General features: G+C 38.6%; 1 protein-coding gene across 1 annotated transcript in view; it reads left to right on the top strand.

Moving 5' to 3' along the window:
- The window catches only part of Sec8 (exocyst complex component secretory 8), a 416647-nt gene that overhangs the window by 230309 nt on the left and 163774 nt on the right, over positions 1 to 22564 (top strand). The window contains exon 17 of the mRNA XM_090385352.1: positions 16426 to 16499. Coding sequence (XP_090241478.1) covers positions 16426 to 16499 — 74 coding nt within the window. The remainder of the gene's footprint in view (positions 1 to 16425; positions 16500 to 22564) is intronic.

Here is a 22564-nt window from a genome sequence, read left to right as displayed (position 1 = left end):
TTGCTCTTGACATCTCAAAGGCTTTTGATCTTGTTTGGCATAAAGGTCTTCTAAACAAGCTTCCATCTTATGGTTTGCCAACTGTTTTTAGTAATTGGTTATCCAGTTTTCTCTCTGATCGCTCACTGAGGGTGATGGTAGATGGCTCTCTGTCTTCTAACTTCTCCACTAATGCCGGTGTCCCCCAAGGTTCAGTTCTTTCCCCCATTCTTTTCCTCTTCTATATTAATGAACCTTCTTCCATTGACTGGAAATCCTATCCATAGTTTTGCCGATGATAGCACATTGCATTCCACTTTCCATTTTGAGAAACCTTGTCCTGCTCAATCAGCTTCAACTTCTCGAAAATTTGCTACCAATTCCTTAAATGCCGATCTTCAGGTAATTCTCCAGTGGGGCAAAGACAACTTAGTTGATTTCAACCCTTCTAAAACTCACTCTTGTCTTATATCTCGCAAAAAGGATTTTTCTGCTCCTATACTTATCTTTAGTGACACTCCGATTTCTAGGCAAAATGATATATCTCTTTTGGGGATTACCCTGACTTGTAATCTCTCTTGGCACAAGCACATTACAAATATTGCTTCCTCTGCATCTAAAAAACTTGATTTTCTCTTTCGCTCTCGGCGTTACTTTTCTTCCAAACAGCTGCTCACTCTGTATAAATCGCAAATCCGCCCTGCCATGGAATATTGTTCCCCCATCTGGGGTGGTGCCCCCAAAACCTCTCTCAGGCTTCTTGATTCCATTCAGAAGAGGGCAGTTAGGTTAATTAATGATTCATCTCTAACAGAGTCTCTCCACTCGCTTTCTCATAGACGTACTGTTTCTGCTGCATGCCTCTTCGACAGATACTTCCATGGGCACTGTTCTTCTGAATTGGTTTCTATAATTCCCGCTGTCTCTTTCAAAACAGCCTGAACACGTGCCACCACCAGCCAACGTCCATTTACTGTCCAACTTCAAACCCACAGAACCAACTTTTCATCTTCCTCATTTATTCATTCAACTGCCGTTTTCTGGAACAACCTTCCTTCATACGTATTTCCTGAAAATTACAATCTACAGAAGTTCAAGTCCAATGTCAACAAATATCTTCTCGTGTTTGGGGTTCACATAAAAAAAAAAAAAAAAAATACTATTCAAACAGTGAAGAATTCTTTTCCCTCATCAAACACCTTACCATTCCTGAAGACAAGATCATGGCATCCTTTGATATTGTCTCTTTATTTTACTTCCATACCTGTGCAGCAAGCCGTCGTATATGCCAGGCACCTTTTGAATAGTGTCATCAGCTTACTGAACAGAACCTCCTTATCCATAGAGGATATTTATACTGCCCTTAATTTTTGGTGACTCTCTCTTCAAATAAATACACGGCATGGCTGTGGACACCCCAGTCAGTTTTGTCGTTGCGAACATTGCGATGGAGGAGTTGGAGGAACACATATTCCTGAACCTGCTAGTACCCGTCACCCTCTGGTATTGATATGTCGACGAATTCTTCACTGTTATCCCCCTAGGTTCAGAGACAACTATTACAACATTGCAACTCTCCATCTCCCTTCATCCAGTTCACCATAGAATTAGAGTCAAGCAAACCCTTTCCTTCCCGGATGTTCTAGTGAAGCATACATCTGGAAACTTTGCTCTACCGAAAGCCCATGTGCTCTGGCTAATTTACCAACTACAGGTCAGCGCCTGCCACCTGTTCAGTACTGCACGCACACTACTCTCTCGAGCCTGGACTCATTCCAGTTCCATGGATGCCAGGCGCAATGAAGTTCCTAAGATAAGAGCCGACTTCAACTGTGAGTATCCCACCTATGTCTTGGACAAGCATGATCTACAAGCCCGTGAGCTTAATGCATGTTCGAGGTCCCCCCCCCCATAGTGGCGAGACTACCCCTACTGCCTACATCTCATATTACCTGGCTGCTTCAGATCACATTTATACGATCTTAAGTGGGTACTGGATAAAGTGCCTGCAACTTCCCTGTAGAGGATTGCGATCTATTGTCGTGAGGGTTGAGGGTGAAGACACCTGTTGCCCCTCTTTTACGCAGCATTACGATATACTGCATTACCTGCGGCAATTGTGGCAGCTGCTGTGTGTGTGTGTGTGTGTGTGTGTGTGTGTGTGTGTGTGTGTGTGTGTGTGTGTGGAGGGGGGGGGGAACTGCCAGAAGGCTCCAGGACCATTTCTCAGAACTTGAAAGGGCCACTCGATTGGCTGATTCTGCACACTCTGCAGAGTCAATCCCAGATGTGATACCGAGGTCGTTGACCAATCCTGCCACTACCATCAACGACTGTGGCTTGAGTCACTGCACGTCTTGTTGCCATAGTGTTTTTAACCGAAATACAGGTGCGTGACTACTACACCCAATCATGGAGTCTGTAGTCTTAAAATATGACAAACGCTGGTACTCAGCCCATGTATGCACCCTGCATTAACAACAATCACCTAGTTCTGCCCAGCAAATGCCCATGTATTGGAATGTGTAGCATTCGTACACATTCTCATACATGCTCACTCTTTTTAGTCAACATGCCCATGCTGTGCACATTCCATTTGTAATGTTTTATATTTTATGTATGTATTCTCACAGCTTACGAAGGGATATTTAATCTGAAAAGCTTCTGTTAATAACGTATATTATTAAACTTAGTTACTGTCCTTACCGGTTGAATGGAATTCTTTATTTTAACTTATTTTATTTCTTGACAATGCCACATCTCACACAAATAAAGTGAATAATGTTGAAAGTGTTACATCAGCTTCCCAGTGTCACATCAGCTTCTCAACCACTAGATCAAGGAATAATTGCAAACTATAACTTGAATTTGGACAAATGGTTCTTAAACATGTGATTTCAAAACTTGAGGCGCCTCTGTAGCCAGGTGGTCAGGAGCAGCAGTGTGTAGCACACGTTTCTTGATTAGACCAGGGTTCGAGCCCGTGACCACCAAATACGGAGGATGCGGAAAGGTCAGGGAAGGATCACCGCATATCCCCGGAGCAATATGGCCTTAGTTGCTAATGCTCCTAAAACCAAATAACAACAACAAAACATAATTAAGAGAAAAGTTGTTGAAAACTTTACTAAAGTGTAGAATACTACAGGTTTCAATCTGGATTAGTGCAGCATGAAATGCAATGAGCCCCTCTACTATTAAAAACTGCTTCCTCAAAGCAGGATTTGATTTGACTGTTATTCAGTGTAATTTATGACTTTGAAGATGCACCTGATGTATCCATTCTTAATGGCTTGCTATGGACACTAGGAAATTCTTCACTTAGTGGTGATGAATGTTTCTGTAGACTCTAGTGTAGTGGTGGAAGGCATAAACACTGAAGTAGTAGACATTGTAAGTGAATTTATGAACAATAAAGGAAGACGAAGAACCTGAACAGCAGTATGACTACAAAATTGCTGCATTACATTACCTAAACATCTTAAAAAGAATTCTGTGTTAGCTAAAGCTGAATATGGAGTAAAACTAGTGAGTGATCTTAATTATCCACAGTGAAAATTAGCATTAGTAGAGGCATTTGATGCAAGAAAGCAAGCTTATACAGCATCAGCCAAAAAAAAAAAAACAAATAAATAAAAAATAACCACTTCCACTTCACCCCTCTGTTCGTTCGAAATACCTGTCCAGCTGAGCCTTAAACTTATTTAGGCTATCAACTTCCACGACAAGGGATGGAAGTCTATTCCAGCAACCAACCACCCGCTGGCTAAAGGCAAATTTCCTCACGTCTATCCTACATCTGTCTTTCCTCAATTTGAATTTATGCCCTCTCAGGTGATTATTCTGAGCAAGAGGAAGAATCCCATCCGCATTGAGCATGCTCAAACCATTCAAGGCTTTATACACCTCTATAAGATCACCTCGCCGGTGCCTAGTTTCCAGACACTGTAATTTGGAAAACGTAAGCCTTTCTTCGTAAGAGCACCCCCTTTGTTCCATTCACTAATCTTGTTGCCCTTCTCTGTACTCGTTCCAGCATCTCTACATCCTTCTTGAAATGAGGCCTCCAGACCTGTATACAGTACTCTAGGTGCGGTCTGAACATTGCCTTATCCCTGCTAGAAAAATTCCTATATATCATCGACAATACACCATGAGCTACTCTTGCAGCCCATCTGCACTGCTCAGAAAACTTCATATCTGCCTGCACAACCACCACCAGGTCCCTTTCATTCTCTACCACTGTCAGTGTAGTACCACAGAGTTGATACGTTGCTTTGGGGTTGCTGTTTCCCATGTGTAGTATTTTACATTTGTCAATGTTAAACTTCATTTGCCACCTCTCAGCCCATCTGCTCGACCTTTCCAGATCCTGTTGCAGTAGCATAGTGTCAGTAGTATCCTTGCCAACCTTCGTATCGTCTGCAAACTTGGACATTAAGCTTGATATACCATCGTCAATATCATTTATAAATACAGAAAACAATAATGGACCCAATACTGAACCCTGAGGGACTCCACTAATAACATTAGTCCACGATGAGCAGTGTCCATTGATTACCACTGTCTGTCTTCTCCCCCTCAACCACCCCTTTATCCATAGCAGCAATTTGCCTCCAATGCCACACTGCTCCAGTTTGTGCAGCAGTCTTCCATGTGCAACAGTATCAAAAGCCTTTCTAAGATCCAAGTATATAATATCAAAGTTATTCCCTGCATCCAGTTCTTTTGTGACTACATCATAGTATCCAATCAAATTGGTCAGGCAAGACTTCCCCTTAACAAAACCATGCTGTGTCTGAGCTATAACTGAAGTCTTGTCTAGATGATCCTGCAGTGATTCTTTAGCCAGTGCCTCCATTAATTTTCCAGGAACAGAAGTTAAACTAACAGGTCTATAATTACTTGTGTCGCCCTTTGATCCTCCTTTGTGAATTGGGGTCAGATTTGCACATCTCCAATCCATGGGTGCTTCCCCTGAGTCCAAGGAAGCTCTCATAATTATGGCTAAGGATTTGCTTACTTCCTTTGCTGCCTCCTTTAATATAACTGGATAGATCCCATCCACCCCAGGTGCCTTTCTTGTATTTATCTTCAAAAATTTCTCCTCCACTTTACTCTCAGTTATTACAAGATTCTCTAGCTTACTGCCAGAGTTGAATACACCACTGGCATTCCCCTCGCTGAATAACTCCTCATGTGTGAATGTCGATGCAAAATATTCATTCAGTTTGTTAGCTACCTGAGCAGGACAATCAACAGTTGACCCATCGATATCAAGTGGACCAATCTGATTCATCCCCTTCCTTCTATAGTTTACATAAGTAAAGAACATTTTGCTATTTTTCTATGCATCCCTTGCCAAAGATTTCTCGTAATCTGCCTTCACCTGCCTAACCTCCTTTGTAACTTGGTTACAGATCAACTTGTATCTATCATAGGCTTCTGTGTCACGTGTTAATTTGTATGTAGCCGACCGGGCTAGCCGGGTAGGCAAAGTGCCTGCCTGGCGACCCAAAGGTCGCGGGTTCGATTCCCGCCTCAGGCTTGGATCAAAGTACTGCAAAAACCTTGGGAGGTGCATTATGACCACAGAAGTCTATGTGCCAACAACTACCAAAAAAAAAAAAAAAAAAAATTTGTATGTATCCCATGCATTTTTCTTCTTTGCCATATGTCTCATTAGTTCATCTGAAATCCACTTAGTATTTCTTAGTTGGTATGTAAAGCCTAGTAGCCTCCAAGATAAGTTCTTTGAATGCTTCCCATTTTGAATTTGCTGTTGGTAACATCATCAGATGGTCCCACTGTATAGAATTTAAATACTGTCTCAGTCCATCGTAGTCGCCTTTACGAAAGCAATAACCATTCCCTTTACCCCTAATGGTAGTTACCTCTTTGAGTAAATCCCACTTCAGCACACTGTGATCACTGCCACCTAGTGGTTCATTTACCTGCAGATTCTTAATGCATGAAGAATCACTACTGATAATCAAATCAAGAGTATTACTCCCTCTAGTTGCCTACTGAACATGCTGATGTAGAAGACAATCACCCAATAAATCCACAAAAGCCTTGCTAGTGTGTGAGTGACCAGCCCCCAAATTCCAGTCAATATCTGGGAAATTAAAATCCCCCATTATAAGACTCCCTGATTTACTGGCCCACTCTATTTCCCCGTACAGTTTCTTATTATAATCTTCAGAGTCATTAGGCTTATAGCACACTCCTACTCTCAATTTTGATCTCCCAATGCTTATGTCACGCCAAACTGACTCGACACTGCACTGTCCAGCAATGTCGACTGGCTTCACTTCCTTGGATTTTATGTATTTCTTAACTAATAGCATAACCCCTCCTCCCTTCCTATCCTGTCTATTCTTTCTGTAGACATTGTACTCCCCAAATTCCAGTTCTGCATTCCTTATATCTGTGTGACACCACGTCTCTGAAATCCCCACAATATCTGCCTTTGATGTTTTGAGCAATACCTCAAATTCATCAAATTTATTTACTAAACTCCTAGCATTGGTGTACACGCAAGTATACATGCACCTGTTCTTTTTCTTAGCTACCCTAACACAACCTATGTGTTTATTTGTACCCCAATGATTCCCAGCAGTCTCTGAAATATCCTGCATCTTATTTTCCAGGCTGCGGCTCATTCCAATAGAAGCAGTGCAAGAATCACTTTCACCTCTGCCAGTGGCTACTGTTAATCTATTAGTCGTCGTATCCCCCCAATCTAGCAGTTTTCCGACCCATCTAACACTGCCTCGATAGCATCAGCAAACATTCTTGCACCCTTTCTATTTAAGTGTATCCCATCCCTGTAGAAGCAGTCTCTCCTGTTAACAAGTACAGACCAGGCTGAAAAAAATTCTACCCCCTTGATCCTTGCACAATCCTTCCAGGGCCGAATTGATCGACAGGGCTCTCATCATATACTCCCTCCTATCGTGTCTGGGCAGAATTGCAGACACTTTCAAATTCAACCCTAATTCACGGCTTTTTTTCAACAGTGACCTGTACTTGTTAAGTAATTCCGCCGGTCTCCTAACTCTTAATATCATTAGTGCCAACGTGTACAACTATATCACCTTTTGTGCCCTTAAAAGATGATATCCGCTCTACAACGTCATCAACCTTTGCCCCTGGCAGACATACCCTGGTCCTGTTTCACCTATCCTTTTTACAAAGCATGTTTCCCGTTTCCCTGACAATAGAGTCACCAACAACTACTAGTTCCTTTGGGACCAGCGCATTCTGCCTTGGGGGCTGCCGCTGTGTTGCGCGATGATAAAGTGCAAGCTCTGGCATTGGTGTGGGCAGCTGAGAGCTTGATGGGCCCCTCACTTTTAATCCTTCGAGGGCATCCACCCTATCCTTCACGCTCTCATATAGGCCCATAACAATGCTGAGTTGTCGCCTGATTTCCTTACACCCCTTGCATCGCACACACACACACAAAGACATCCCCCATGGCAGTATCATGTCCCTTACCTGACTGCTCCACAAACATCAAGCAAGTAGTGCATTTTAATAGGCTGTGATTCAGAGGGCAACTGCTCCTCTCAGTTCTCCCCTGAGCCACAGCACTCCCATTAGCTTGAGCCTTTTGCTTTGCTGCTCTGGTGAGAGTCACGATTTCGATTTAATTTCAATAAAATTTCAATTTCAGTACAAAATTAAAACCCTAAACTTATATCTACACAGTTATAACGCTATATTTATGTTTCAGTATCGAGTGTTATCTACGAAATCCCTTTATATAACTTCCGTATCAAGTTAAGTATTAATTATTTATTTTTTACTAATTATTTATGTTACGTAACCCAAGTCGTTATATGGATAATTAAAAGTATAATTTAATTGACAATGAAGTTCAACAAGATTAATTATCTGATTAATTGACAATATTATGTACTATACTATACTATATTAAGCTTATGCTATCTATTTCGAGATATTTTGTATCGCGTTACAACGGCGGCAATTACGAACGGTAAACACTTGGATTTGATACCCTTTCCGATACTAAGTAATACCTACAAAATCTCTATCTAAGTTACTTTAATCTAAGTATCGTAAATAAGAATATAAAACTACTCTAGAAAATAAGTTAATATACCAATTTAAGCTAATAAAACAGAAAATAAATCAGGAAAAACTTCTCTGTTCCAGGAGTGGCAAAAATGTACGTCCGCACAGGATACTCTCATTCTCGTCTCCTCTAAATGAAATACTCTAAACAAAGCAATTAATATATTAATTTTGACAATACGAAATTTTTAGAAATCTTCAAGCACCGTGTTAATAGACTAGAAAAGAATAGCGAAAGCTTAAAATGTGGTACTCACCTTGAAATTAATCTGCGATGGTTTACCAAATTTGGCTCATCAAAAACATCCAACATCCGTGCATACTACCATTTCCATAGTCTCACGTCTAACCAATCTGTCACAGAACTTACAACTCATGCCCAGACTCACAACCACAACCCGCTCATCGATTCTGCCATTTCCATCATTAAACTAAAATCCAGCTACAGAATACTTCAATATGAAGCTCTAGTTATCGAATGGTACAAGCACCACTCTAATTTCAGAATTCTAAATTCTAAACTCCCCTTCAATCTTTCCCCAATTTGGAACCTCTCGAGATTAAAGTTCCCACATGTCAAAAAAGGCATCACGAGAGTATAATTTTTTATTCTTAAAATACCATGCGCGTTCTCTCCCCACACATTGCCAACTGAAGACGTTCTTTAACTAACGAAAGTCCTTGTAAAGACTATTGGCTTCACCGGATTCACTTACATAGTTTTTAATTATTCTTCTTTCTTCTATTTCGATGACAACCAAGGATTGGATGTGTACACTTCTGTTTCCTTGTGCCCATTTAACTCAGTCAACTTTTACCTACTTCCCTCCCTTTTAATTTTTCAATTTAACAATTCAACTTAAACATTAACCACGCTACCTAAGTAAACCATCGCAGATTAATTTCAAGGTGAGTACCGCTTTTTAAGCTTTCGCTATTCTTTTCTAGTCTATTAACACGGTACTTGAAGATTTCTAAAAATTTCGTATTGTCAAATTTAATAAGATATTTTTAACGGTAATAATCGACACCTCATCTGCACCGCTCCTCTAATTTTAATTTGTTCACATTCCTTATTCTCCCCGATGCCTTTAGACATGTCTAATAATCATAAAAAAACTCAACTAACCAGCACACTCATCAAATATTTTTCCAATAAGTTACACATTGCCTTTTTACAAAAATGTCTCCACCACAATATCATCCCCAAATTTGCCCGCCTTTTTCCTAAAAATAATTGCAAAAAATATCCACATATCGTACACCGCACATCTATTATGATCATCCGTGAAGAAATCAGGAAGAGATATAATAAAAAATATAGCCTTTTAAATAGTATACACCAACTCAGATTTTACCTTAAAAAAGAAATGACCCCTCATGACTGGATCGAGTTCACCAACAAAAACAATATACGTATTAATGCCACCAACCAAGAAATAATACAAAGACATAATAAAAAATGGAATTCCCTCACGACTCGTTCCCCCGCAAAAATCACCACCGTTAACCTCTCTTCCAGATCTTTTACACCTGCTGAACTTTCTGGCCTGGAATATGGCTTTAATTTTGCCATCAAAAATCAACATTACCCTATAAAAGACTGCATTGTTGAACTCCAGTCCAAACTCGAACATCATCCCGATAAATGGCGTCTAATGCACCAAACAAATAGTATTATTAATACCAAACTTTCTTCCTGCTCTAATATAAAAAAACAACAGCTTATGGATTTACACAAACTCAGTAAAACTTCCAACGTTATTATTCAAAAAGCCGATAAAGGTGACACGATTGTTATAATAGATAAAGACACCTACACCGAAAAATTAGAATCCATCTTAGCAGACACAAATACATACATAAATGTAAATAACCATAACATCGTAAGACTCAAAAATAAACTTGACATAATTCTCAGGAAACTCAGGCAAAATAAGGAAATCAACCTTTCCACACTACAGCAAATTGGAATCCGCAATAACATCCTCCCCCACATGTTTTGGATTATCAAGTTACACAAAGCAGACCACCCTTTAAGACCAATGTATCATATAGCAATTCAGCTTTCACTAATTTATCCTCCTTCCTGGTCAAAATTATAACCCCCCATACTAAATTTTCCACATTCAAGATCAATAACACCAATCAAGCTTTTCAAAAAATTAATAATATCACAATATCCGATACAAACATCCTAGCTTCCTATGACGTTACTTCTCTTTACACAAATGTCCATATTCCATTTACTTTACAAACCTTACGCAAGCTCTTAGAAACAGACGATACCTTAACAAAACGTACCTCCCTTTCTATATAAACCATATCCTTGAACTCACCACCCTTCTATTAGAAGCAAGATTTTTTAGATTCAACGAAAAAATCTTCCAACAAATATATGGCTTACCAATGGGACTAGGGATTTCGGCCCCATTGTCCGAAATCTGCCTAGCCGCCATTGAAAGCCAAATTCTACACCCCTTTCCCCCTGAACTAAAATTATACATGCGCTATGCCGACGACATTCTTGTAGTAGGCAACAGATCCATTATTAATAACCTCTTCGTAAAACTTAACTCTGTACATGATAGACTTAAATTCACCCTTGAAATTGGACAGAACAATCAGATAAATTTCCTTAATCTCACTATCTATATAACAGGCACAAAATTAAATACGAAAATTTTTAGGAAAAATACAAACACCGGTAAATACTTACATTTTGCTTCTCATCACCCTCTAAACACTAAAAAGGCAGTTTTATATAACCAAATTCACAATGCACTAAAGTACAGTTCCTCACCCACCGACCTTCACAATGAAATACAGTATATTACCGACAAATTTATATCCAGAGGTTACCCCCACTAACTCATTTTAAATACAATCCTTAACGCTAAAAATAAAATTAAATCTAACATCCCAACCAAAGACAAAAATAAAACTAACATCCGCATAGTCTCCCTTACCACAATGAACTAGCAGGACAGTTCCGATGCCTATTTAACAACACTGATATCTCCCTTGTTTTTTCTACCTACAACAAATTAAGATCCTTCTTCAGCACCTATAAAGACACATACAAATATTCTACAAACGACCTTAATAATATTATATACCTCACTAATTGTCAACCAAACTGCAACACATGTTATATCGGAAGTACCACCACCAAATTTGGCTCATCAAAAACATCCAACACCCGTACATACTACCATTTCCATAGTCTCACGTCTAACCAATCTGTCACAGAACTTACAACTCATGCCCAGACTCACAACCACAACCCGCTGATCGATTCTGCCATTTCCATCATTAAACAAAAATCCAGCTACAGAATACTTCAATATGAAGCTCTAGTTATCGAATGGTACAAGCACTACTCTAACCTCAAAATTCTAAATTCTAAACTCCCCTTCAATCTTTCCCCAATTTGGAACCTCTCGAGATTAAAGTTCCCACATGTCAAAAAAGGCATCACGAGAGTATAATTTTTTATTCTTAAAATACCATGCGCGTTCTCTCCCCACACATTGCCAACTGAAGACGTTCTTTAACTAACGAAAGTCCTTGTAAAGACTATTGGCTTCACTGGATTCACTTACATAGTTTTTAATTATTCTTCTTTCTTCTATTTCGATGACAACCAAGGATTGGACGTGTACACTTCTGTTTCCTTGCGCCCATTTAACTCAGTCAACTTTTACCTACTTCCCTCCCTTTTAATTTTCAATTTAACAATTCAACTTAAACATTAACCACGCTACCTAAGTAAACCATCGCAGATTAATTTCAAGGTGAGTACCGCCTTTTAAGCTTTCGCTATTCTTTTCTAGTATATTAATTTTTTACTAAAAGTTGATGTTTTATAATAAATAACACAAATAAGTTTGTTATTTATTAAAAATTAATTGAAACACAATTTGAAAATGATTTGAAACACAATTCTGCAGCCACTTTCAAATTGAAACACAATTTGAAAGTGGTTAGTAGTCGGTAGCCGGTCTCCTACTCTTGATATCATTAGTGCCAATGTGTACAACTATATCACCTTTTGTGCCCTTAAAAGATGATATGTGCTCTACAACGTCATCAACTTTTGCCCCTGGCAGACATACCCTGGTCCTGTTCCACCTATCCTTTTTACAAAGGTTGTTTCCCGTTTCCCTGACAATAGAGTCACCAACAACTAGTTCCTGAGGGACCAACGCATTCTGCCTTGGGGGTTGCCGCTGTGTTGCGTGATAACCAAGTGCAAGCTCTGGCATTGATGTGGGCAGCTGAGAGCCTGATGGGCCCCTCAATTTAGATCTTTCGAGGGCATCCACCCTGTCCTTCAAACTCTCATATAGGCCCATAACAACGCTGAGTTGTCGTCTGATTTCCTTACACTCCTTACATCGCGCACACACAAAGACATCCCCCATGGCAATATCATGTTCCGTTCCAGATAGTTCGGCAAACATTTCACAAGTTACACTTTTTAGGCTGTGATGCATTGGAGAATCGCCCCCCTCAGTTCTCCCCCGAGTCACACCACTCCTGGCACTTTGTGCCCGTTGCTTTGCTGCTCTAGTTTGGGTCATGATACTTTAAATTAATAAAATCAATAAATTAAATTAATTAAATGTCAGTACTACGCTATCTAATAGAAACAGTGAAGTGTATTACTGTTTCTATAATTATATGTTAGAGCTACCTAACTACCTCAATTAAAAATTTGAATTCCCTATCACTATATACAAAAACAATGCCTGCAATATTCGAACGAAATAACGGTTTTATAAAGTATTACATATATCTACAAAAACTGTTTATATAAATTAAAATAAAAATAACCAGCGTAATTAAAACTATAGCATTAGCATTAGCAGAGGCATTTGATGCAAGAAAGCAAGCTTATGCAGCATCAGCCAAAAAAAAAAAAAAAAAAAAAAACCACTTCCACTTCACCCCTCTGTTCATTCAAAATACCTGTCCAGCTGAGCCTTAAACTTATTTAGGCTATCAACCTCCACTACAAGGGATGGAAGTCTGTTTCACCAACCGACCACCCGCTGGCTAAATGCAAATTTCCGCACGTCTATCCTACATCTGTCTTTCCTCAATTTGAATTTATGCCCTCTCAGGTGATTATTCTGAGCTAGAGGAAGAATCCCATCAGCATTGAGCATGCTCAAACCATTCAAGGCTTTATACACCTCTATCAGATCACCTCGCTGGTGCCTAGTCTCCAGACACTGTAATTTGCAAAACTTAAGCCTTTCTTCGTAAGAGCACCCCTTTGTTCCATTCACTAATCTTGTTGCCCTTCTCTGTACTCGTTCCAGCAGCCCTACATCCTTCTTGAAATCTAGGTGTGGTCTGACCATTGCCTTATACAAGGGAATAATCACCTCCTTATCCCTGTTGGAGAAATTCCTGTATATCATTGACAATACTCCATGAGCTACTCTTGCAGCCCATCTGCACTGCTCAGAGAACTTCATATCTGCCTGCACAACCACCCCCAAGTCCCTTTCATTCTCTACCACTGTCAGTGTAGTACCACAGAGTTGATACGCTGCTCTGGGGTTGCTGTTTCCCATGTGTAGTACTTTACATTTATCAATGTTAAACTTCATTTGCCACCTCTCAGCCCATCTGCTCAACCTTTCCAGATCCTGTTGCAGCAGCGTAGCGTCAGTAGTGTCCTTGACAACCCTGCCAACCTTTGTATCGTCTGCAAACTTGGACATTAAGCTTGATATATACCATCATCAATATCATTTATAAATACAGAAAACAATAATGGACCCAACACTGAGCCCTGAGGGACTCCACTAATAACATTAGTCCACGATGAGCAGTGTCCATTGATTACCACTCTCTGTCTTCTCCCCCTCAACCACCCCTTTATCCATAGCAGCAATTTGCCTCCAATGTCACACTGCTCCAATTTGTGTAGCAGTCTTCCATGTGCAACAGTATCAAAAGCCTTTCTAAGATCCAAGTATATAATATCAAAGCTATTCCCTGCATCCAGTTCTTTTGTGACTGCATCATAATATCCAATCAAATTGGTCAGGCAAGACTTCCCCTTAACAAAACCATGCTGTGTCCGAGCTATAACTGAAGTCTTGTCTAAATGATCCTGCAGTGCTTCTTTAACCAGTGCCTCCATTAATTTTCCTGGAACAGAAGTTAAGCTCACAGGTCTATAATTACTTGTGTCAGCCTTTGATCCTCCTTTGTGAATTGGGGTCACATTTGCACATTTCCAGTCTATGGGTACCTCCCCTGAGTCCAAGCAAGTTCTCATAATTATGGCTAAGGGTTTGCTTACTTCCTTTGCTGCCTCCTTTAATATAACTGGATAGATCCCATCCACCCCGGGTGCCTTTCTTGTGTTTATCTTCAACAGTTTCTCCTCCACTTTACTCCCAGTTATTTCAAGATTCTGTAGCTTACTGCTAGAGTTGAATACACTTCTGGCATTCCCCTCGCTGAATAACTCCTCATGTGTGAATGTCGATGCAAAATATTCATTCAGTTTGTTAGCTACCTGAGCAGGGTCATCAACAGTTGACCCATCAATATCAAGTGGACCAATCTGATTCATCCCCTTCCTTCTAGAGTTTACATAAGTAAAGAACTCTTTGCTGCTTTTCTTTGCATCCCTTGCCAAGGATTTCTCGTAATCTGCCTTCGCCTGCCTAACCTCCTTTGTAACTTGGTTGCATATCAACTTGTATCTATCATAGGCTTCTGTGTCATGTGTTAATTTGTAAGTATCCCATGCATTTTTCTTCTCTGCCATATGCCTCATTAGTTCATATGACATCCATTTTGGCCTAAACCTTGAACAATATTTCTTAGTTGGTATGTAAAGCCTAGTAGCTTCCAAGATTAATTCTTTGAATGCTTCCTATTTTGAATTTGCTGTTGGTAACATCATATAAGACTACGTATTAAGTACAATATAAAATAACAATTATGTAAATAAAAAGCAAACACTTATCGTTTTTTTCGGAGCCTGTAACTCGCAGCTGTATTTTCTAAAGAGAGTCAGCCAAGTTGTGAATGTGCCACCAACAATACCTTCTGGATAAAGATACCTACCTACCTACCACCAACAATAACCTTCTGGATTTTTATCTTCTGGATAAAAATCATGCGAAGAATCTCTTAAAGAATCTTCTTTAAGAGAAGAAACAAAAACACTGAAGTAGGTGAAAGGCACATGCTAAATGTTGATACCATGGATACTGATGAAAACTCATTTCAATATGACACAGTACTTAAATACATCCTGAGGATGATATGGAATAATAAGTCCAGATACTAGATCTGTTTTTAAAAATGAGGCTTAATTCTCTTAGCAGAACTTTTTCAGCATATTCAAAGCACTGATAAAGCTAAAACTGAATGGTCTTTGTTCATTGTTACGAAACCTTCTACTAACCTGTTTAGTATTTTGTTATTTGTAGTTAATAATTTTTATTACTTCTATGCTTAATCAGTTACTTAAGTTATATAAACATTAATCCAAACTGCAGATAATCACTTTACTTGCTTCATTGTCATAGGAAGAGAAGAATAATGTGTTTACTTCATCCAGTTTGACTAGGAAAATCATGCACCTTTGTTTCATGCTTCACATTATTGAGATAGTGTTATCATTGTTAGTACTGTATGTCAGAATGAATGTGCATGAGTGAGCAATGTAAAAAAAAAAAAAATAGAAAAAAAAAATATGAATATTATATAGCTCAAGCTATTGGTGAAGTTTAAAACCAGGTTTTTAAGTTCAATAAAATGGTCTGAAAGAAATTTCATAAGAAATTCTAGCTTTCTTTTTATCAGATTTAGAGTTAGATGTTGACACAAATAATATTGGTTTTGGTTGGTTGTGCTGTGTTGAACAGTGATAGTTGTTTAGCATTAATGCATAAACAGCCAAACATTGTTCTTTTGGATGGACAGTATTTAAGCTTTTTAAAGAAATGGATAACTACTTACAGTTTTAAGCTTAACAGTTGAAGGTTGGGGTAAGGCTATTTTTTCTTTGAATATTAACAGTGCCCCATGAGAGAGAGAGAGAGAGAGAGAGAGAGAGAGAGAGAGAGAGAGAGAGAGAAAGAGAGAAAGAGAGAGAGAGAGAGAGAGAATGAACTAAAAAGTGCTGTGGCTGCTATAGCTGTTAAGAACTGAATAATCCTGCTGCATAACTGTTCATTCCTATACAGTGAAAAATGGAATTTCCCCCTGGTAACTTTATGGGATTAATTTTTTGATGTCAGTATTTTCTCTGTTGTCTATTCTAAATTTTAAAATTATTTTACCAAATTATTTTTCTGCTAGGTTTGGACACATGGAATGTTGTTTCAGAACCAGAAATATTAAGGACTTTGGGTGTTACCAGGCCACTTTTACAGGTAAAACTTCTTAATATCTTATATTAATAGCATTTACAAAACTATTAATTAAGCCTCAAGGAAATTTAGAGCAAAATGTATACTCGGTTGTTTATGTGGTTACTTTTATATACTCAATTGTTTATGTAGCCAAGAGGAAAAGTTTGCTATAGCATGCACTGATTTTATATTGTGAAACAAGTCACTAACAATTCACTTGCACTTCAAATAAAAGACCACTGCTCCCAAGCAGAAGTATGCTACAATTTATTTGAAGTGCACAAGAAACCATTTTGGTACTTAATTTGTGGGTAACTCAGCATGGTGAGTGGACCTGGCAGCCTGGAGGTGAAATGTTTCCACAATATGAAAGATGGTGTCAAATGTTTAAAACCTCATGTAAATTTAGAGTAAAAGCTTCAGGCATATGAGATCTAGAAAACATTACTGTACATGAATTGGCAAGTTTTATTTGTGTGTGTGTTAAGAAGAGCAATCTAATTTTTTTTTTTTTTTTACAGAATGTATTGATTCAGTATTGTGAAGAAAGTCACTAAAAGTTGGCTTGGTATTTCACCTTCACTTCAAATAAAAAACATTGCCTTCTAACGAGAAATACGAAACTATTTATTTGAATGTGTGCCATTACCTGTATGGCCATTTCAGTGCTTATTGGTACTGCATGAGTGAATAACTAGGGGTGCAGTCTAACAGTGTAGTGATGAAATATAATATGAGAGATTCTGAATGGTGCCAGAAGTTGAAAACTGAAGTTATTTGAAATGCAGATGAATACTGAGGATCCCTGTATTCTTTACTATATCATATTAACTATAGGGCTTACATCTGGTGAGTATCAGCTTGGCACACCCAGGGTCCTGAGCTGTATATCATCATTCTTCTCCTTGGTGATTCCCTTCTGCTTACTTACCCTTACTCTCTCTCTCTCAGTAACTCAGAAATTTTTTTTGGCTGGTGCAACATAAGCCTCAGGCTTTCTTGCACCATATGGCTAATAATAATAATAATAATATAAAAAACACAAATTTATAATAGCACATTGTGTGCTCTTGAAGTAACTATGATGGTAAGTGCAGTCAGTAAAAGACTTGAAAACCAGTGATATTTTCACAATACAAGAGATTCTAAAATTTTCACAATACAAGTGACAAAAGTTTAAATCTGACAATATTTAAATCAGGTAAGCTTTATCTTTGGCTAAACTGACAACAGAACCATCTGGTTTGGACAGAGGTGGGAGCAGAGATGGGCAAAAGTTGCGGCCAATAGCTTTGGCAAGAGACCAGAATGCTCGGCTACCATTAGGGCAAGAAGCAAGTTTTCTACTCTTAGCCTGTTCAAACTCTAGTTTGGACTGATTAATAACTGCTTTACAATTGTTGCGAGCTTTGGTGTAGGCAGAAAATGAAACTGAAGAATTAGAAACAAGCCAATTACGATATGCAACATTCTTCTCTTGAACAGCCTTAGCACATTTATTGTAAAACCAAGGTTTAAGATAAAGGAAGAGATTTTAAAGTGGAGTGTGGGATAAAGGATTCCATTCCTGCAAGAATAATTTCACTGACACGATCTGAGCAAACGCTGACATCAGAAGTTTTGAATCAGTAATCCGACCAAGCAAAAGAAGAAAAGAAATCTCGCAGGTCATCCCATTTTGCATTCTTGTAATGCCAATCAATATGAGTTTGGGAATAGCCATGAGATAAAGGCTCCATTGGAGAAGAGAATCACCAAGTTTTGATCTGAGGTGCCTAGAGGACCTCTCATTTTGACCGTGTACTTAGAAGGGTTGTTTGTGAGAAAAAGATCAAGCGTGTTGGCTGTATGGTCAGGATTGTCCGGTATTCTTGTAGGTAAATGAACAATCTGTGCAAGGTTATTAGTAATTGCAAAAACCTCAGCATCTCGACTAGCTGGGTCGGTGTGACTAGAAAACGGAAGCCAGCTGGAGTTGTGAACATTAAAATCACCAAGGAAAATTATCTCACTGTTAGGAAAGTTGGACTGGAGAAAGTCAAGTTGCAAAGAAAGTCAAAGAGCTCCAAGTGACTAGTGGAGTTGGGAGAACGGTAGAGACAACAGATGAATTTGACACAATGAGGTAGAGAGATTTTAAGCCAGAGAAGATCAAAGAGAGGAGTTTCCAAATTGCCAAGTCTCTGACAGGGAATATCAGAACGGACATATGCACAAGTACCACCTTTGAGGCAAAAGGAATCATACAGTGAATAATTTGGGCATCTGAGATGAGCAGTAGTTGAATCAACCGATAACTGAGATTCTGTCAGAAAAAGTACATGGGGTTTGGAAGACTGCAAGTGGAAATGGACATCGTTGAGATTAGAATTGAGACCACGTATATTTGTAAGGTTTGTAAAGGATCACTGCACTTAAGATAAACAGTGATCACAAAACAGTGTTCAGGTGCTATGTCGAAGATGGAACAGCTGTTAATAATATGGATGGAAAATCAGATTCAGAAGCAAGTGCCCCTGAGTCTAATGACCAGTCAAGCAAAAGCAATAAGTGTTTATGAAGATATTAAACAAATTTTTAAAATTGACGAGACTGCTCTGTATTGGCAAAACATGCTGGATTGAATATACATTGCCAAAGAGGAAAAAGACAATGCCGGGTTTCAAGGCTTCAAAAGATAGGGCCACGCTCTTGCTTGGGGCAAATGCAGCAGGAGATTACAGATTAAAACCACTGCTTTTGTATCATTTTGGAAATCCTCAGCATTTAAGGGCATCAATAAAGCCACCCTACCCGTGCATTTCCGATCGAACCAGAGAGCATGGATAACAATATCTCTGTTTGAGGATTGTGTAAATGCTGCTTCATTCCTGAGGTTGAAAAATATTGTCAAGATTTTGCTTCTATTAGATAATGCTCCTGGACATCCTACGCATCTAGATGATTTCAATTCGAATGTGAGAGTCATATTTCTACCGCCAAACATGACTTCACTCATCCAACCTATGGATCAGGGTGTTATTTTGAATTTAAAAGCGTACTTTATACGCACACAATATTTGCTCAGGCATTGTCTTGCAGTAGATGGTGAAAAAAATTTTACGTTAAGAGACTTTTGGAAATCTTACAGTATTTACCATTAGTAAGCATCTTAAACATTAATAAGGCCTGGGCCAAAATTACTAAAAGTTGTTTAAATGGTGCATGGAAGAAAATATGCCCACGGCACATAAAAGGTTTCAAAGGATTTGAAAAATATGAATCATATGAAGAGGTTTACAGATAAGATTGTAAAAGTTGCAGAGCTACTTCTGTTGGAGGTTGATGCCAAAGATGTGGAGGAGTTAATAGAGGAAGAAGAGAAGGACTTATCTAATGAAGAACTTATTGATTTGCAGGCAGCGACAGTGAAAGAAGAAAATGCTGACGAAGCTCAAGATGAACCAAATGAGGAGCCGAGATGCTTCATCACCAGAGAGATGGCAGTGGCATTTTGTGAAATTGCATTGGCAATGGCGAGGTTTGAGGAGATGGATCCTGACAGCAAATGATTCTTAAAAGTTAACAGAGGGGTGAATGATATGTTTGCTTGCTACAAAGAAATCTACGACGAAAAGAAAAAAGCCACTGTTCAGTCATTCATATGTTCTTTCGTAAGGTTGAGCGGCCGGTCCCTTCTAAATCTCTACAGCCCTCAACTTATCAGCTGAAGATTCTGATTCTGGCAACAATGCTCTAGAGATAAAACTTACTGACTTTTTATGCCTGTCTCCTCTCTAATTTTGTAATTTTATAATTTTGAAATTTTTTTAAATTGTACGCTTTTGTAATTTTTCATGTTTACGAGATAAAAAATTGAATAAATACAATAAATAATTCTATTTACATATTGGTCTATCATATCTTTTTTGATTCAATCAATTCAGCAAGCACAGTTGCGAGTGCTGCACAAGCATGGGTGAAATTCCGACTTACATAGCATTCCGTGGAACGCAACCCTTATGTAAGTTGGGGAGTTGCTGTATATTAAATATTCTTAGATTCGTTAGCTAATTTTTAAATATAGCTAGTGATTTTGTAAAGTACAACTTACTATTTGTACTGCTATTGTATTGCTGTTTTGGCACGAATATTGTAGCATGCAGCAAATAGTGCAGTGGAATAGTAGGGATTTAATTGGGATAAATAAGTAGCTCGAAGGTTCTAATCACTTGTTGGGAATACAGCAATTCCTCCCTTAGCATGGCTTCAAACAGCACGGGTTTCGCTATAACACAGCTTTCAATTAAGTTTAAGTCGAAAATTTACTGTAGATATTAAAACTCATTCAATAGCCTAGACAGGTACTATACGTATATATGCTGCGGGCCCAATTCTATTGTCTACAATGCACATGTGACAATAGCTCCCTTCAGGCAGTCAGCTGCAACATGCAACAGTGTTCGGTATTCTTAATTCCATCCTGACGAGATGACATGATAGTTTTTCAAACTTTTCATTTCAAAATTTATTTTTTACCCCTTTAAATACGATCGAAAATATATCTGTATCTTGGCTAGAAATCACTGCCAACAACATGCCTTTTGTTTGGCAGCATGTTTTGCCCCATTTGGTAAATGATTTCACTGGTTTTGAATCGTAACCGCAGAAAATTTCCGAAGACACTGTGAAGGTTGGAAAAGACTTGGGATTTGAAACTTTGGACACTGCCAATGTAAGTGACTGCATTGACTCACATGCAAATGACTTAGATGATGCAACTGTCCTTGAAATTGATGAACAAACTGCATATGCAGAAGAGGAAAACAATACTGAAGTGGATAACACTGAAGTGCCACCAAAACAATTTTCAACAGAAGAACTGGAGAAAGTTTTTTTGGGCGTTGACATGGCCTGCGAGGCGATTAACAATGGAGAACCAAATGTTGAATGTAGCATCACGATACAGCAAATTTTACAAGATGGGATTCAATGCTATAAAGACTTGTACGGCAAGAAAAAGAAGAGACGGCTTCACCAGACTTTTATTACCTAAATAAACAGTTGCTTTTTTAAAGCTTTTTTCTCAACTCTCGTGATGTTACTTTTTCATTAATAAAATTTTTGCAATATTTTTTTAAAATTTCAAATCCTTTTAATTGACTATCAAGTGCAAATTGTTTATAGATTTATTATAATTTGTTTGTAGACTGTTTCTCTGGTACGCATTCAATTAAAACCCATTATAATTATACCTCAATTAGCACGGTTTCACATAACACAGAATAGTTTCGGTACCAATTATCAGTGCTATGCGGGGGTATTGCTGTATATCTTTTTGTGTTTAGTTAAGGATATAACTAATCTAACACTGCGATTGGGTATAGCGTAATATCTTGAAATTGGTAGCATAAGGTATAATGTAAAACTTGATAGCATAATATGTATTGCTGCATTTAGGAATCTGTTAGCTTAGTTTAGTATTGTCAATTAATCAATTATATTTATTAATCATATTAATTTTCATTGTTAATCAATTAAATTGTATTTAAATGGAAATTATGCCCCAGACCAGAGCAGAAAAGCAATGGGCGCAAAGTAGTGTGAGTACTGTGACTCAAGGGAGCGAAGAGGGCAATTTTCCCTCTTATCACAGATTTTCCAACGTATCACAGATTGGTTGGAAAATGGTCCCCCCCCTTGGAAATGTTTGGAGACCTTTCTGTAACAGGACATGATCCATCCAATGGAGATGTCTGTGTGTGTGTGCTAGGTGCAGGAAGGGTGAATAAATTAGGCACCAACTCAGTGTTCTGATGGGTATTTATGAGAGTTTGAAGAGTAGGATAGATACCCTTGAAGGAATTAAAATGGAGCCCATCAAGCTCTCAGCTGCCTAACTCAATACCACAGATCACTCTTGCCCATCAGACAACACAGTGGCAATCGCCAAGGCAGAATGCACTAATTCTCCAGGTGGTGGTTATTGTCGGTGACTATTGTCAGAGAAATGGGAAATTTGTTGTGTAAGAAAGATAGATGGAATAGGACCAGGGTATGTCTGCAAGGGGTAAAAGGTAGATGATGTCATAGAACATATATCATTT

Source organism: Mastigoproctus giganteus, chromosome 11 (genome assembly GCF_048544385.1).
Source record: "Mastigoproctus giganteus isolate SK-2022 chromosome 11, ASM4854438v1, whole genome shotgun sequence".
Taxonomy (NCBI): Eukaryota; Metazoa; Arthropoda; class Arachnida; order Uropygi; family Thelyphonidae; genus Mastigoproctus; species Mastigoproctus giganteus.
This window is presented reverse-complemented; position numbering and strand designations above follow the sequence as displayed.